This window comes from Anopheles moucheti, chromosome 2 (genome assembly GCF_943734755.1).
Source record: "Anopheles moucheti chromosome 2, idAnoMoucSN_F20_07, whole genome shotgun sequence".
In the NCBI taxonomy this organism is placed as follows: Eukaryota; Metazoa; Arthropoda; class Insecta; order Diptera; family Culicidae; genus Anopheles; species Anopheles moucheti.
In genome coordinates, this window is record NC_069140.1 from 93,877,006 (window position 1) to 93,895,385 (window position 18,380).

The 18,380-nt window shown below is 45.3% G+C and overlaps 1 protein-coding gene across 1 annotated transcript in view; it reads left to right on the top strand.

Annotated features, from left to right (window-relative positions):
• Positions 1-3,932: 3,932 nt before the first annotated feature.
• LOC128305408 (uncharacterized) overlaps positions 3,933-18,380 on the top strand; it is a 53,798-nt gene continuing 39,350 nt past the window's right edge. The window contains exon 1 of the mRNA XM_053042843.1: positions 3,933-4,461. Within this exon, the coding sequence (XP_052898803.1) occupies positions 4,434-4,461 (28 nt within the window). The 5' untranslated portion in view covers positions 3,933-4,433. The remainder of the gene's footprint in view (positions 4,462-18,380) is intronic.

Genomic DNA, 18,380 nt, shown 5'->3' on the forward strand with positions numbered 1-18,380 from the left:
TCAGTGGATGTGCATTAAAGACCGGTGGAACAAAGTGGAAAAAACTAGTAACACACACATCTTCCCTTCGTGGGTTCGTGACGACCGACTCCCGCATTTTTCAAGTGTTGAAGTGAATGTTTCTTATCTTTTTGCCTCGAGGTAAAAAAAATAACGAACCATCAGAAGCGGTAAAGAATAGCATCACCCCTGTACCGGGGCATTAATCATCAAAACTTCCGCCAGAAATGAAACATTAACATGATGGAAGAAGGTAAGTGACTTACTATCCCTTACACGAGCCTCCTCGAAGTGTTGAACTTTGAAGAATTTGTGTCTTTGTGCTCCTTGTGTGGTTTTCTTTCCGTTTTCGAATCCTTATCGGGATGTGCCGGATGTACTGCACCGGATGTTAATGGGAGCAAGAATCTTTCACCATTTTTTTTTCTGGCAGAGAATCCTCTTCACAAGCGCCTTGTCTAAAATGAACACGCGCTGCAACACATGTGCGAACGATAGTTGATAGAACGGATCATCTGTTCTTCTTTCTGAGTAAAAGACCTACCAAAGTAGGCCAAAGCAAACGAAGCGAAACAAATGCCCTGGAGCTCTGTGTGCTACGATCCTTTTTCTTGTCGATTTGTCTCACGCATTTGGTCAACTTCAAGCTTCAGATGTATTCAAAAAAAGTCGTTAACTCTTTCAAAAATCATCTCAAGCTGTTAAAAAGTTAATGAAAAATGTAGAAATAATGGGATAAAGGAGGTTTTCTTGTACCTTGGCCTTTTTTTGGGGAGGGGCAGTCACCGATTTGTGATGCTTTTTAAGGGCTTTTTAAGAACTCATAACGGTCGCTTAGGGACTTTTCTGGGTTGCATTCCCTCTTTTTTCGGGATGCTGTTGCAAACGCACAACCAACTCTTACCCTGACGACGGTGTATCGGTCGGTTGACAAATTTTTCTGCAGCCAATAAAGCACTTCAGAAGTTGAAGTTGAAGTTTGGAACCAACACAAGAAAAAGGCCATCTTTTTTTTTAGCAATTCCAGTTGGAAGGTGAGATATGGAGTCGCCTGCGTTGTTTAGTTCCATGTGGTTTACCTTACTTACCTCCGCTTGTTATCCTCTTCCGATCACCCGAACAGCGTATAGGTGAGATAAGAGTCTGCTTCCCTGCATAAGGGTCGTACAACACTACACGCCAGCACACGAACCCCAGATTTCGGGAAGGACGAATAAAACCCATGCCTGTCGAAATTCCCCAGAGAAAGGAGGCAACATCTGTGGTTCATTAATAAAAACAGAGTACACTGCCGCTGCTAGCGCCATCCTTCGTGCTGGTTCCAGGGTACGATAGGTCCTTGTTGCCATACCAGTGCGAGCTGCAATTAGTTTCAACCGCTCAGCAGCGTATCTTCGACTTGGAAGCTGTGTACACTTTCCCTGCGGCCTATAAATCAGGCTCCGCGTGTAAAATGGGGTAGCCGAAACACTCTGCCGGTGTTATTCAATCCTTTAAAGATGTCACCTCCGGTACAGGCCCTTTAAGTTCACCTTTTCGGTACCGAAGGGTACATTGACTTTGTGCAACGTTAATCTGGTCTCGTTTGCTCGTGCATAAGACAAGAGGTTTTGGTAGCTTTTAACGTGTTGAGGTGTTTATTGTTACGGGAGAAGATTACCCTTTTTGGTGACAATGAACGGGTTTATTTATTTATTTTTTTTGCTTAATGGTTAATGAAGAGCGAGAGAGGGAAACCCCTTTTTGGTTTGGAGTTTGTCATCCGAGTTCTTTTCTTATGCAATTGCAGATCACAAACTGAAGATAATAAATGAAAATTGTTGAAAGCACTTTTTGTGTGTGGATTTATAATTTTCTTATTATGCTAATGACGTTTAAGATTTTTTTTTGTTGGAAAACGTTTGCTAATGAATTATTTCATTGTTCGAACAGCAATTCCAATTCCTATTGTAGAAATGGAAATTTATTATTTGAAGAAACAAGAAAAACAAAACCTTTTGTTGAAGGATGTTTTAGGGCACAAAGCGATTCTTTTGCTTTGCAATAGGTGCCAGAAAAGGTCCTTCAAGTATTGATCGCAATAGAGTACAAGAAAATGTAACCCGAACATTATTCTTCCATAAGGGCCAACGTTCATGCTGCTAACGATCGTCCATAAATCGGAACACTTAAAGTTCGATTGAAACTGTTTTTTTTGTATTCCACCCATTACTGCGCCTGCAGTGGTCCCAATCCTGACGCGGTGCGGCACATATGGAATGGATTGGATTACACCACTGTGTACGACCCGTTTGCTCGAGAGCATTTCGTCCGTTTCCGACTGGAATAAATACATTCAGGGCTCTAAATCGTTTTCGTGTTTTTTTTTTTGTGTGAGCGTTGCTTTCACGAGTTCATGTTTCGAGTGGTTTTTTTCTTCTCTCTCTCTCTCTGGGTGTTGTCTGAATGCTGCTGTTATTTTTATTTTCCATCTGTTCAAACGGCCGGCAACCGATCATATTTTCCAAGTGGTCGTCGCGGAACCCGATGGTGCGCATGTTTGTTTGTATGATCACAGTATTCGCCAACGAAACAACTAAAAAAACTCCCTTCTTCTATGAGGTCGTTTCGGTTCACAAATCCGTTGCATGAGCGACCTGCACGTCACTCGATCCCTTTTTGCCCTTTTTGGCAAAGATTGATGGGCGCCACAGTGAGGGCAAGGTTTTTGATTGTTTTGCGCTTTGTAACCATTTTTTTTTGTAAGGCGACACGTCTGAAATTAGGGAGTTTTTTTTTAAACTGTTGAAGAATCATTGACATTGGCAATTGCATTTGATACTCCAGAATAAGTCAAACTGAATGAGCTTATGGAATTGTTTCAATTGGTTGGAGAGTTATAGTTTTTTTTCCAAAATCAAACAAATCACGGATTACTCGCTTACTTAACCGGCGGTACAACCTCTTCGCGGTCTTGACTTGTTGCGAGAGTCCTCTGAACCACTTACCTAACGACCTGAAAGGACTTTACGGGCTGGTTTGTCCAGTGTCATTGAAAGCGCACCGGAGTCTGGCGAGTATAATCCGTTGCGTTCGTTGTACAACTCCTAGAACTAGCCATTGTACCGGATCCTCTACTGCCCTCCCACACATACGGGATTGCAGATCTTTCGGAGCATTTTCCGAACTGAGTTTCGTCAGTTTTGGACAACGTCCATGTCTCAGAGGCGTATGTGAGTACTGGAACTCTGATATTTTCAGTAGCCTGTAGAAAGACCGATTGTCATCCACTACCCTAATGCGTATTTCAACCTCAAAGTTGCTGTCAGTACGGAATAGGTCTGAATAATTTTGGACGACTTCAAAAGCTTCCGCTCACCTATCTGCCAAGTACTGATTATTCTTTCTTCTTCTTCTCTTTTCTTTCCAGAACTCGGTACAACAAGGACTGTTCAAAGAGATCGAGTTCTAGCTCACCGAGCTGAGCAATCTGGTCTGAAAACACAAGGCGCGTCATATCAATTCTAGCAACGTCAACAGTTAATTCTCCAAGACAAGATCCACACCGAGACGATCGCGCCTATAACAACGTAAAGACTAGTGAGCACCCCGCGACGGGCCCAGAATTCCAGCTGATGCTGACGGTTGCTTCATCACCTATATCCAGTGGGTGTCAGATTCATCCAAGATCAGCAAACAACAAACACTCCGCGTTAATCCGCGGCAAGCTTGTGCCCCGCGACATTCTCGCACCGTTTATGGGCTGCAGTACTGCTGACGGTTACGAAACCAAAAAGTGCAGTGCTTGTTGCTCTGATTTCGAGGCAAACCACGGCAAACCTTGGCGGACGGTATCGGGCGAAGCAGCAGGAGCAGCAACCCACAACCACATCGGCTTCTGGGCGTACGGCCTAGTGAATCATCTTCCCCCGCTTTTTGTCTCTGGAGGTAACTGTTGCGCGATTTCCGAGGAGCTTCTGCATCCAGCCCGCTCAGTGTCACAGGGCGGTAAGAAGCTCCACATTGCGAACTGGAGTGTGTTTACGTGCTGTTTTCTTCGGGTTTCGTTTGTTTGTTTGCATTTGCGTTGTTGCTTGTCGGGTTTTCTTACGTTTGTTGCTTAGTGTGTTGTGCATGCAAGCGTAGAGTGTGTTTCCATCATCCCACCATACATAGCCGTGCGGTCGGCAAGGATTGCCAGTCAAGCAGTTTGTTGGAGACATAAGTCGTGCAGAATTCCCAATACCCGCTGAACCGATTAGTCACCAAACAGCTCCACTGACTCTGGTGTTTAACATCGGGTGTGTGACATCAGCGTCTGAAGCGGTGCAAAAGTCGGAAGTTGTCGCCGACATTTGTGGAAGATTGAAAGCCATCACCATTGCGAGGAACTGCGACCGATTTCCCTGGAATACAAGCAGCGGTCCAGAAGGGCTCCAAAAGTAAAACGCCGCATGATGGTACTCTGTGACAGTGATTTAGGTGAGTACAAATATGGAGTCTTTTATTCACTTACGAGGTTTTGTGCCTTTTTGTTTGTTTTTTCATCATTCCAAAGATTGGGGTCTTTACGCCGTCAACTCGCGTCCCGACACGCTGCGTCACGGACCTCGAGATAGAATGGGTTTGATTGTGGTGTGCCGCATCGCTGCGGCACGTACTGCTGCACACTGGTCTACATTCTATTTCAAGCGCTGTAGAGGCCAGAGTTCGGGTGTAAATCTTTGCACACAAACGGTTAGACATCTTGGTGGGACCCTATGCGCTTCCGCCATAAGCAATGGATCAAACAAAACTTGAATGTCATATACGTATACGCGGTAGGATAAAGTGCCGCCCTGGCCATCGCGACAGTGTTTGAGTGATGCGATATGTCTGTCAATTGACTTTTATCCAATGTGTGGTGCACTTTTCCGCCCAGTTTCCCATCGTTGGTTCTAGGGCCAGGCGGCGGACCTCGCACCAAATGCATTAATGGTTCTACGTGATTTTTCCTTTCTCCCTCTACCGAGATTTTATGTGTGCGTCGTAAATCACGCTAATTTCTCACATCGTCTCTCCGATTCATAACCCAACGGATGGATTATTTCTGGTTGGGGATGTTTAAATGTTTAGCGTGACTAGCATCATAGCGTGTTTGGGGTGGTTACATAAATTTGCTCATAAAAGTGACAAAACTGTATCTGTTAAATTTATGATTGACCAGGAAACGAGTCTCTTTGATGGTGGGTGCCTTACGGAACCCCAACCTTATTGAATTGCATAATTTGATTAATACAATTGCACGAACATATTGTCCCGAAGTGCGTTTCTGCTCGAAAGAGTAGAAACGATCGCCCGAACGATGATGGTCACGATTTGTTGCTTTTCACACATTATTAATTTGAGATGGACATTTGGGATGAAGAAAAGAAAGCTTACGACGTTTAAATCAATTTATCATTGCCTCGGAGTGTCAAGTTTTTGGTGAGTTTTTTTTTCAGTCCATCGATGGCACGTTCGATCTCGTGCGGACCTTAGACGGATGGGGTCACACAGCCCATCCATTCATTCGTTCGCTTGGCCCACCAGCTCACCAGTTTGACCGATTGACACATCAAGGGTTCAGAAATGGTTTGCACCATCTCTCGACCGTACGACCATTAAAGATGTGCCCCGACACGCAATGACCTTTTGGCGTTCCATCGACGAAGATTTCCGCCGTCGATTGCCGATCTACGATTTTCAACGCGAGAAAAACCACCCATGATCGACTTCACACTTTGGCACCTAAAGACCAACTCCAACCCAGAGATGCTTCGCTTACGATGCGCTCGAATCGGTTGGTTTCTTCTAGTGACCTCCCGGGGCGGTATGAGGGTGCTAGACATGGTGGGGTGGGTTTTTGTTTCCCACCAAATCGCCGGTGCTATTCGGGTGACCTAGTCATTCACACCTTGTAATGGGGGAGCTCGTTGTTGATGGGCAATTGGGAGTAAAGAGGGTGTCTTTAAGTTTATCCTCTCATTGCTTAACGTTCTTCTGAAGCCCTGCAGCGTGGAGCTGGTTTAATGTTTTGTGGCATTCCCTTAAGATCGTTACATTCCAGAAAGCATTCCTTCACTGGCTCTTCTGAAGGGTTGAGCATTGCAAAAGGTGTTGGCATATTTTATAACATTACCTATTTCTATTCTTGCTCAAGACATTAAAAATGGCTTATGCGGGGTTTTATCCACTATCGAGAACCCTTTGTTTATTTATGGATAACTCTTTAATACAAAACTTTTTAATGCTCTATTATATTTTTAATTTAATCGTTCGATTGGTATTTGTTCACTTACACAATAGAACGACCAACGACACGTTGATTAACTCTTGGCCAATCTAAGTTATTTAGTTCAACCATGTTTGTACGGTCTCTAAATGGAGCTGTGAAGGTGACAGGAGACGAACTGCATTTTTTGGCTGCAAATAAAGTGACGCAAAATCGCAAGACAACTACCACACACACACACACACAGCCACCAGCTGCACCAGTATCAACGCATTCAAATGGTATCTAATTAGTGGGAATGCTGTTTGGAACGAGGTGTCGCCGTCACACCAAGCTTGCAAGTGAGACATAACCATAACGCATGTGACACATTATCAGCCTGTTGATGGTCGTGCAACGCACGGCCGTGTGTGTTCTTCGCTTTTCACCACAGTCACCGAAGACCCCGCAGACATGCTGACGTCGAATGAAGCCTAATTAACGGCACGTTGCATCATTATCGTAATCTCACCGTCACCGCAGCTCCGGGGCCGTCCCCATCCCCGGTGAGCCGTTTTCCATCATTTAAATTGCTGCATAAGACCTGTTCATTACCTGTTCCAAAAAAAAATGTTTCGTTCCTCTCCACGCCGACGACACCAAAATGGTTAACTGGAAACGCACGGTGGCCGGGGTTTTTTTTAGCTGCCAGGGCTGATTAACTGTGATTGTTTAGCCGTTTGTTTGTTTATTTGTTTGAGCGTAGCAATAAAAAGCTCATCTGAAGGGCAGATAAATTATGAAACAATAGACACCTCGTTTGGGGCCGCGTGTGTTTGTACGCCGAAAGAAGCATCAAGCTCAATGTCGAACCCATGATTGATCCACAAAACCCTTCCTGCTGCTGCTAGTTTAAAGAAGGCGTTAAGTCACCTTCAAGAATCTTAAACTTAAGCGTAAAGTGCCAAAATGGAAAGATAGGTCAAGATTTGACGGGCGTCTTGCAGATTGAATCAGACCAAATGGATGGTAGTTCCCTCAAGAAAGCAGCCAGTGCGTGATGCTTGTTCCATCATGGGCAACGCATCTAAAATCGTAACTCATTCCCGAGCTCACCATCGGTAGATCTTTTTATGGTCTGAAAACTCATCAATCCGTGACCGTCGAGCGGAAAATTCTACCCCGCTCGTTCGACTCCCTCCAGCAGCAGCAGCAGTAGTGCGTGAATGCGAGGGCCACATTTCTTCACCCGCGGTTTAGCATTATAATTAGCAAGTATAATTTTTCCCTGGGTCTAGAATTTAGATTTACCACACCATTTTAGGGTGTACGGCTCTGCATCGGCCCGGTCGTGGCCGAGATCGTGCACGATTCCATTCCGCGTAGTTCATGTGCACTTGTAGCAGGTTTCAGCACAGCTCTGTCTCCCGTCGGTTCACGATCGGCTTTTGGGAACAGGTGAATCATGCCTATGATGGTATGATGGTGCACATTCTGCGGGTTTTACTTTCCTTTTCGTCTTCCAACGCTTCCAACGAAGCATCCCAAGTGTTCAGCTATTCTCAATATTTGGGGTGTTTGTGGTGTGTAACCGTTCTTAACTTCCCAGAATGGAATGTTGACGTACGGCCACTTGATTTCGGGCGGTCGTCCAGAATAGGAATGCCCTGCGGAGGTATCACCACCGCACAGCATGACATTTTTGTTTTGCTTCCAACACGACAATTCTCTGCTGCTATGTCACCTGCATCCTTCATTCACGTGCGTGCGGTGGAACTACATTGATGGATATTTACATTGACCAAAAGATGGAAATTCTTCCAACCAACCCTTAACGAGATGCAGCACGGCGCAGAAGGTTCCTGCGGGCGCGCAAACAAAATCCGATGCAACCCGTGGCTGGTGGAATTAAGAAATCGATGGTTCGAAACATGTTTTTAATGAGATGTAGGGTTCGGTGCAACGGACCATAACCCGTACCCATGGGGCATGGATCGTAAAGCATCGAAGGGGTCCGCTCGACCGATCACCGCTCGGCTCCACACACGATTTGCTATCGTGTTACAGCGCTTTATAAATCAAGTGGGTAATGAATTTTAATTCCGGGCCCAACCATGTCAAAGCATGCCAGGTAAGGCACCGAATAATAGCCGTGCACTACCGTTGCTGTTTCGGGATTTTGGGTGAAGATACCACTGACTCTTTGAGTGATCGTATCACTCGTACGTACGCTTAAATTGCGAATAACAACTCTACTATCGATGGCGATTGTTATTCGCAATGATTAAGGCTATTTTATGAGGTTTCTACATCGCTGATCACCCGAAGCTCGAAGCTGATAAACATCTTTACAAATTGTTGGAAAGTTTCACATACGATTCTGAGTGCTAATTCTTGTTCTTGAGTGTGCTATTCTTGTGCTACTAGCTTCCATGCCCAACCGAACAACGATCGTTCAGTTTCAGAGGTTTTTGCTTAACTTCAACAAAATTCCATCACGCGCTTCAAGTCACCGCGCCACGACAGCAGGATCTGTCAAGCGTGAAGGAACCGAAACATCCGTTCTAGAGCCGCGGTCACGTACGAAGCCCGCTGTCATCGTCCGATACAGCGAACCACAGCTTATGGGCTTGTAGGTGAGGCATCTCCACGCTGAAAGGCTTTTGGATGTAGACAACATCCGCCACGAACTAAGCGAATGCCGTAAGGCCGGGGGGGAGGTTTTGGTCAGAACAGTGGAGAATGGGTTTGTAGAATTGCCCATCCACTTCAGGAAAACAGAAATAATGTGAAATTAAACAGGAAAAGGCAAACAGAAAGGGAATGGTTGTGGTGGGCCCATGGGACGAACCGGAAAAGTCATCAAGAATTGATCGATTAGCTTTGGCTTGCCGATTGTCCACTCTCTGCCGGTGGTGCCATTGACAGAAGGTTGGAATGTGCACAGTTGTTCTAGACCAAGTGGAAGTGATAGTTGACGAAACGTTGAGAATGGGCAAGAATTCTATTCTTTTTGTTTGTTTGAGTCTCCTACTCAAGTATGCTGTTGGATTACAGAGATATAGCCAATCGATTTAATTTGTGTAAACAATCATCCTTTTGGACATTGGGGAGAACATTGAAGAATTGTATATCTTCAAACGGAATCGAACAGTATCAACAACTGGAGAAAGAACACCTTTCTCCAGCTTGCTCGTCTGCAACAGCTGGCCTTCTCTCTTTTTGGGGGTGAATGTTGGTAGAAAGTTCTGTCCTATCCTCGAGCGAAATTCCCCCTCGTTGAGCTATCTCAAACGATATTCCTCGATCACGATCTTACGACTATCAGCGCTTATTTTCACGTCATTTCACCGTTGGACGTTATTGTTTTCCGTACGAAGGTGGTGCTGGTAAAACATAACAATAACACAGTTATTACTGTCAATCAATGGGTGACCCGACCGAATCCTTCTGCCAGCTTATGGAGAGTTCCCAACGGAGTTGGTAAAGATATGGAGGAACGCGAAGAACGAGAATTCAACTCCAGCGACTAGGAAGAACCGATGATACCGATAAACCGTTGCTAAATGTGGAACATATAGTCCTCCAGCCTGACAACGTCCAGGCCTTCATTTCTTCGACGTCAAACTGATTACAGGTCGGCACAAAAAAAAAGCTGATGTCGCTTCGTTCACGGCCCGGTACATATGTATGATTGCAACCCGAATGTCCGAATGACGTACAACGACGCGGTGGTGGATAATTTCGTACGTGAAATTGGCCGACCTGCTGGCGCGCTGACGATCTGTTCGGGGCGGTTCATGCCGCTTGGTTTGCATGCGTATGGACGCGTGTTTGCAAATGGGCACAGCGGCGGTTTCCTTCTTGCGCTTCGCATCTTTCGTTCTTCGACGATCGTGATCACGTCCGTCACTCGAGCGCGGAAGAAAATTAAAATGACAGGAAGGCATAATCTACCAATAATGTGCACCGCCTTTCTTTGGCATCTGTCGCGCTGCATGTAGCGCATCTTGAAAGCTAGATGTCGCACGTGGTCATCTCCAAAGCCCCATCCCGCAGACTTACAGGTGTGGAGACGGTCATGGAGACTGCCACACAAACAGCTTCTCTGGTGGCCGCAATTTTTACCGCAAAATGGTTGGACCTAGTTTTTTTTTTGGGGAAGGAGGGATCTTTTTTTGGTGTCAGTAAGTCAGACGCGCGTTTGGAACTAGAAAGGTCTAATAATGAAGGCCCACCAGTACGGGTAGAATCATCTTCAAGATGGCTTTTAGTTAGGGGGAAATCAAATTATTGATCTTATCGCGCGAGGATTGCTGGAAAGATCAGGTTCTGCTTCGTCGATCATTGAAGTTTCTTTCCAAATAGCAAAGGCAGCCCAATCAATATTAAGCTTCACCATCTCGAACAGCTCCAAGAGTGTGCCTTCCCCCCACGGGGGGTGGCATCGCGTGGCATTCCGTTGCGCATGAGGTAGCGTCCAGGCGTTGGATGGATGGATAGCGCTCCAGGGCAGAAGGAACAGGTATAGGACACGCATCAGCAGAAAGGCTTCGGCGATGGTGTGCAACCTTCCCGAACGCACGTGCCCGCGAAAGCCATTGGCGCCCGCGCAAACTCGTTCACTGTGACAGGCCATATTTAGGACCCGTAGCTGCGTCTATGTGTATATCTTGGCAGTCGATTGTTTCACCGTGCTGTGACTCATCCGGGGAGAGCTTCTTTCGGGGTAGGGCTTGCCCAAAACAAAAAAGGGGACCACCGTGCGGTACCGGAATTTTAATGTATATTCCGACCCAATCCGACATTTTATTGCACACCTGATGATGATGTGTGGAACGTTCTGGATGTGCGTAGAATAGTGTTCGTCACGGTTGGGAGACAGTTTCTTTGTGATGGGCGTTTTTAACCATCATTAACATATAGACAACAAAAATGTGTTTTATAGCAACGAATAAGAGGAGTTGGAGCTAGGCGTTTACGCACCTTTATGAAACGCAACGCAAAAAAGGGCGGTGAGCTGTTTGTAGTCAAATATTTTCCGACTGCATCCCGGATGCGCACACGGTGACGTGGCTGCTACACTGCAGTACCGCACAGGAAATCAGCCCTGGAGTCAGCCCTGCGCATGAATGCCTCGTCGTATCTCGCGCGTACCGAACGGGAAAATGCACGTAAAAATCCACTTAAATCGTTACGCTTCTGTGCGCCCACGAATGTTGGGTGCTGTGTTGTGCGTTTTTTTGTTGTTGTTGCCGATTGTTTCGCTTGTTCACGCACGCCATTGCCCGTGTTCCGTGTGTGTGTGTCGGTGTTCCTGATCGTTGGAGAGGATGATTTTTCCTGTATGAAATAACAAAATATTTTGTAGCTTTGTGTGTGCCACCGTGAATGGGAAAACGCTGCCCTAGCCTTTTGTAACTTCGCGTGCCTTTTTTCTTCTAATTCTATTCCCATTATAAATACAACAATCTTTTATAGTAAGAACCCTACTCCGAAAGCCTTCCTCTCGTTAAATCTCTTCTGCAAACAAGCGACTGATCCCCGTGCTTCATTATCCTGCAGTTAAAATAGCGAAAAGGTGATTGGGTTTGTTTGCTTTTGAATCTGTTACAAAAGAATAGCGCACAGCAGTCGCTATTTCGCAGGATCGGTCGGAGAGGATGTGATTAATTGCTATAAATTTTATGCTGCATTTGGTTTCGATACGGCCGCTCGTCCCGGCAGAGGGGGACTTTGTGTTGCGGTAGTATTATTTGGCTTTAATGTTTTTTCCCTCCCCAACTGCTAGCGAGTTTCCGCAAGTTCAGCGCCTGGGGGCGCCTTGTCCCGTCATTGTTTGCATAACAAGAGCACCCGAATCGGGGCCGGGGAAACCAAAGTGGGAAATCATGCTGTAGATGTTGTTCCTTCTGCCGGCGGAGGGTGAAAGTCATGCTTTATGGGAAAGCGACAAATTTTAAATGGTGGCATTTTGTCTGACAAAACCATGGGAGACCATCGCAGTGAGTGGCAAAAGACGCACTAATTAGATGCAGTTTGTATTTTGTTTCATATGGTAGAAAAAAGTTGTTTTGCTATAAAATTATAGCAAAAGTTTTCATTACCGCTGCTGCTATTGAAAATAACGCTAGAGATTGTATTTCTGCATGGAGTGAATTAAATAATGCATGTTTTATTATTCAGTAGAAAAAAAAGGAAGGCTTGCGTGCACGCTCGGTAATGATTCTGTGCGCTGAGCTTGTTCTGGGGTTGCTTTGCGCTTGTTCTGTTTTGATCATTCCAGCTCCAGCTACATCAGATGGTGAAAGAGTGCTCGGGCGAGATAAATATATTTACACCCCCCCATTTCCACCCCCACCATTAGCTCGGCACGTCAATTGAGTGCATTAACCCGGTCGGTCGGTCGGTGCAGGCTTGCAATATATATATGCAAACAATCAACAACAATCGTATGTCTTCATCGTGAAGTGGACAAGCAAGTAAGCGGGCGCATACATTCCTTCGTGTGCTGTTCGGTTGATTAGCCGTGGGAGTCCCAATGGGTTACAAACACAATGCACACGCACTTATTGGTGACTTTTGATTGTAATCATCTTGCGAAGAAGTGCTCTGCGCGCTTTTCAGATGCGTACGATGCGCAGCCAGAACTGTGCAGCAGAATTCTGTTTGAGGCAGCACCCGGCGCCGATAGAATCTTGGGAACAAACTTGCAACTGTAAGTAATTATGCTTTTCCAAGCGCGCCCCAGACCCGGCAGTCGCAGCTGGAAGATGGAAAAGCCGTAGATTAGCGAACTCCGAAACTCGAGCCATTATTAATGCCATCCGTAGAGGGGTTGGAAGACAAACAACACAGTGTGCCGCCCTGCTGTGTTACATTCAAATCGAACTGTTAAACAGCTTGCTGATGAGTTCGGTTAGGGAAGGATAAAAAAATCCACACACACTCAATGACACACACATAGAGGCAATATGTTGCATTCGGCTGGAAGATGGACGTACGCATGCACGCATGCTGCGCCGATGCGAGCATTTCGTCGCGCTGGGTGAAAAACTAAAATGCATCTCCCTCCGCTGCATCTTTTCGCTGATCGCTGCGTAATTGCACGCTCGAGCTAATGTTAGTTTATGCGCTTTGTTTGCTGTTGCGCTGCTCACAGTTTCCCACCGCTTTTGCACATCTTCGCGTGCCTTGCTGCACTCCGTTTGTCCGCAAGCGAATCTGTCTGCGATCTGTTGCTGCACCCGCGGTGCAACACACGGTGCATCGGCAAAGATACAAAAGCCGTATCGGTTTCAGCGCAATTTTTGTTAGTCTCGCGTGCGTACGAACATTTTACGCTGCAAGCCCCATTTGAAGCAATCGCAAATCTTCAACATTAGATGCAGTGTTGTCCATGTTTGGATGCGCTTGGAGTTTGTAAAGGGGTTGTAGGGGGTGCCGTGTGTTTGTGTTCGGAGGGGAGTAGCATAAACGGTCGGAGAGGAAAAGTGTTAATTGCTTAATTAATATTGCTATGTAATTGAATTGGTTTCGTAAAACTGTGCCGCCTAATTAATGTGGTTGGATGCTGCGCCAGTTATGTTACGGCAGAAAAGTGGCAATCAAAAACAAAACACAAAAATCGTTACGGATACCATTTTGGGGTGTTAATCTTTTGCTCAAAAAAAAACCCCCCGATATCAATCGGTGTTTTCCCCTTTCCTTCCGTCACAAAACGTTCCATTATCAGATCCGGAGACGCACCTGATGGCTTTGTGATCTAATGTGCTGCGGTGCTTTGTTGCATAACATTGGGCTGCTGATCGAACCGAGCGAGATCCGCAAATGTCCGTGTGTTCCAAAAAGTGATAGGAAGCTGTCTGAGGAGCTTTTTCGCGGCGTGGAGTCACCCTGGAGTGGGTAATGTTATGCGAACGATACGGTTCAACGCAAGGTGTTCGTGCACGGTGCATTTTTTGGGGCGTTGATGATGATAGCATCTAATTATGGTGGTGAATGCACCCAACTGCATCTACATTTGGAAGCTTGGCGCTGCTTGGCGTACCGTTTACAGCTTACCGGTTGCTTTTTTTATTGCAACGCTTTGGTGGCACCCTTGTACACCCCACACATGGTCGGTCGGGCGATAATTGTGACGGTAATTTAACAGTAAACGGTGATTTATATCTGTATAATTGGATAATTTGTTTACCCGCGGTTAGATCTCAATTCGTGGCGGGGTATTCCTTTTTAGGGGTTTAATTGCTTTTGGTTGGGGTTGGATCGGTGCAAAATTTGTCACAAATTTTTAATTCTATTTAACTCAAGAAGTACGAAGTGTTTTTAAGCGATTTTCATGATTTGTCACTTTACAAACAATTTCGAAGACCTGGATTGTGTTTTAATACATTTTTGAGTTCATGCTATAGAAAAGATATGTAAAAGTCATGCATTAACACTGGTAAAATTGTTTTACCTCAAGAATTAGGATGATGAAAATAAAACGTTACAGTCAAAATGACTGGTTCGGTAGCTCTAGTGTAAAATGTTTATAAAGCCATTTTTTATAGTTGAACTATTTGGGATTTTTTTTATTTAATAATGGAAAATTTGGACTATAGACATAACAATTTGATGTCCTTACGAAAATCCTTGCAAAGATCCAACATCTTAATTCTGCAATTAATGATAGCCATTTTGTTCATTAGGTGGCTTAACCATTCATGTTGTGTAATTCTAATCTTTTTCAAACCACTAAGACAAAAGTAGCTATTCGTTGATGGGCAGATGTTTTTAATTATGGAGTGTTTTAGTAATCTTTGTAATTTTTGTGAATTGTTTCTTTTACTTCATGAGTTGACATTTCTATTCCCAAAATGTCCAAAGATACCTTGAGAAACAACCCCAAGACAACTTAAAATGGCGAAATTTTCAAATGTCATATTATAATGTCCAAACTCTTGTGTTATAGGTTGAAGATATCCGTCTCATAACTGGGACACCGGATACCGAAGTGTTAAAGAAGTACTTACATTCTTCCCGCTTCAACTTCAAGCAACTTGATGGCCGCTATCGATGCGTTTTTGGAACAAAAAGCTACACGAAATCTTAAATTTCTGTAAACAAAAGTGACCTTATTCGAGTTGATCGCCGCAACGCATCGAACGAATCAAAAAAAAGATTAATTCCACGCGGAGCACCACCGATCGTATAGCGTAAACGGCTGGTCGCAACGTGCGGCCGGGTTCTTCACGATCACTTTCCAAATATTTACTTCACGCTTCTCGCGGACAGAATGACCACACTTGGGTGCACTCCGTGTTTTTTTTTTGTGAGTGCGAGATTTTGGGATCAATTTTCCGATGAGAATTCCTCCCCCCCCCCCCCCCAAATGAAAAAGAGTAGACAAAGTGTAATAAAATTGCCGATAACAATGGGTGCAAGATTGGTTTCGAACGGGAAAACTCCATTCTCAGCGTTTGCGTTCTCTGACGTTTCGTTTTTTTTTTATTTCGGCAAAGAATTTTCTTTCTTTAGAATTAATTGATCCAAGCTGTTCTAATGCCCGATCGTCGACGCAACGATGGAACGATGGTGGCTGCGAGATGAGTGGAAGAGTGGATACCAATCAGTGCAGTGAAAATGGGGAACAAAAGTTGTTTTTTTACGATGAAATTTTTAACAATTTTCATTCTTCAATGTTTCGCCGATTCTATTGGAGCACGATATACTGTTGGAGATGGATGCACTCCGAGCAGACGGGTAGAGGTCAATCCCGTGTAAGTACCGTTTCCAGTTGGCCGAACTCAGATCAAATTACGTCGGATCAACCTCAGAGCCAACCATCGGGCCAAGTTATCGGGTTCGTTCGCCCGAAAAAGAGCGGTCTCTGGCTTTGCCGCCTTTTTGGGCCCGAGCACTCGGCCGATGAATATTAATTGAAAAATTATCACGAAACAAACGGAACAGCAGCTTCGCTCGAGGTTCAAAGGAAACGCAACAGTAAGATGAGCTCCTCCGGGGAACAGTTTGGGCGAAAACAAAAAAAAAAAGGAGTGGAAAAGTTCTAACCGAGGCGAAGAAAAACAAACAGCTAATGAGTGAGAAGATACGAACCGACCGTTGGACAGCTTTACGCATCGAAAGGCGCAAGAAATGCGCTGCATGCGCTGAAACCTCGGTGTGTGTGTTGGTTTGTCGGAACATCGGAAGAGTCACGTGGGGAAAACAGTGTTGTTGGCAGTTTTGTTTTTCCTTTATTCCTTAAATTGGCTATTTGCCCTTTACGCAAGTGTGTGCCATCTAATGCGCCAGATTAAGTTGGAGTTGTGCCGATGTTGTACATGGGTTTGGTGGAGAAGAGTACCTGTGCACGGAGAGAATATAATGGGCCGAAGATAGTACAATGTCACGTCCACGCATGTCAGGGACATGATGGCGAAGGTGCAGTTTGACATAAACATACCTTAGCAAGCACACAAACGATGGAATTGAACAATAGACAGTTGCGGAGCGTAAACAGAGAGCCATCATAGTTAGCCGACCTCCTTAGCTAACTAGATGGATCGAGGTGACACATTCGTACATTCTTGGGCCGGGCATGTGTGTGCTGGTTCAGGTTGGCTTGGGATCACATGCATAAGACGATGCCGTCGTGATTTAATCTTGATGCAAAACAACGTTAGACAAGAAGCTGCTCCGACAGTACCATTAGTTATTGTGGGTGTCCCTCGTTGGGTGAACTCTTGGAAGATTTGTTTGAAAAGGTTAGTAATGCTACGCCTGTTTTGGAAACTGTCAGGCCTGCCGGCAACACGCTCACGTGCCTACGGCCGTAGTACACCCAAACCCCTTGGGCGGTCATGTTTTCCGACGTCGTCATCTACCCCGCTGTAGACGTAGGTCTCGAACCACCTCCAGTGTCAGGTGACTCCACTTGACTGGCAAGATCTCCGCCCGGGTTGTCTGAGTTCCGGATCTACGTTCTTCACGCTCCACTCGGTGCGTTCCAGGTGTCCCGTGGATGGTACGGAAATGATTTATTCTCTTCCAGCGCGACACAGCGCGACACAAATGTCGCGCCGAATGATTACCTCAATGCGTTGCGGGCCGTGTGAAGGTGAGCACCGGTTGGGGTTTGGCGTGAGTGACTGAGATTTAATTTCACCGTTTGATTATGTCGTTCGCTGGAGGGTAGATAAGTTTTCCGCGCACCGCATGCCAGGAACTCCCCAAACCTGTCAGCTATTGTCACTTCAGGACGTGCTTGGGTGACTCGCTATTACTCCGACCTCAAGCAGAGCCGAGACTGGGGATGCAATATCGCTAAAACCCAGAGATCCAGAGATGGTTATTTTGATTCGAGCGTAGAGAGAGGACGAAGTTAAATATTGAACAATTGCGATTCCTCTTTTGTAGCTTTTTGGAAGTTTCGTTCCACGACACTCCGAGTGCGTGCCGTGCTGGATATACAAATATGGCACCGAAGTCAATTAAATACGCACGACCCGAACAAATAGCAAAACAAAAAAAAAAAAGTTAATAGAGAGACACCTGGGCATAATAACCTTCAAGCAGAAGGAAACACGGTACATTTCATTGTACGGCGGACGCTTAAATTCGCCATGGCTCATTGGGTTTTGTTTGCACGATCGGAGCCCGGCGGTCATCTGCATACATTTCGCGGTTCGCTGGGCAGCCTGTGGCAGTAGAATCTTTGATGTTTCTTACCGATCGTGGACCGGGGCGTGTGTGGCCTAATGGGGTTTGATTACGCCACCAAACGGAACGATCGTTTGTGGAGATTTTTTGGCCGAACAACGATCGATAGCCACGCGTGGTTTGATAGAATCGACAGACGAATTTATTTATTCGATCTATATTTTAAAGTAAAACAGCTTAAGTGAATATGTTTAATTCATAGCGAAGCATTCACTTTCCATTATAAAAGCTTCTCTCGTTAATGGGTTTAGAATGTTCGGAAGTAGTGAAGAATTAATTGAACGGTTTCTCGAATGCTATAACATTCATCAAACTTAAGCATGAACGTGTGACGTTAAATCATTTAAAACCGTTTTTCTAACTAGAGCTCTTTTTTTGCCATTGAGCGAGATACGTCGTTAGGCATGTTAATTCCATTCTTACGTAGGTAGATGATGATCGTACGATTACTTTTACAGCTTAA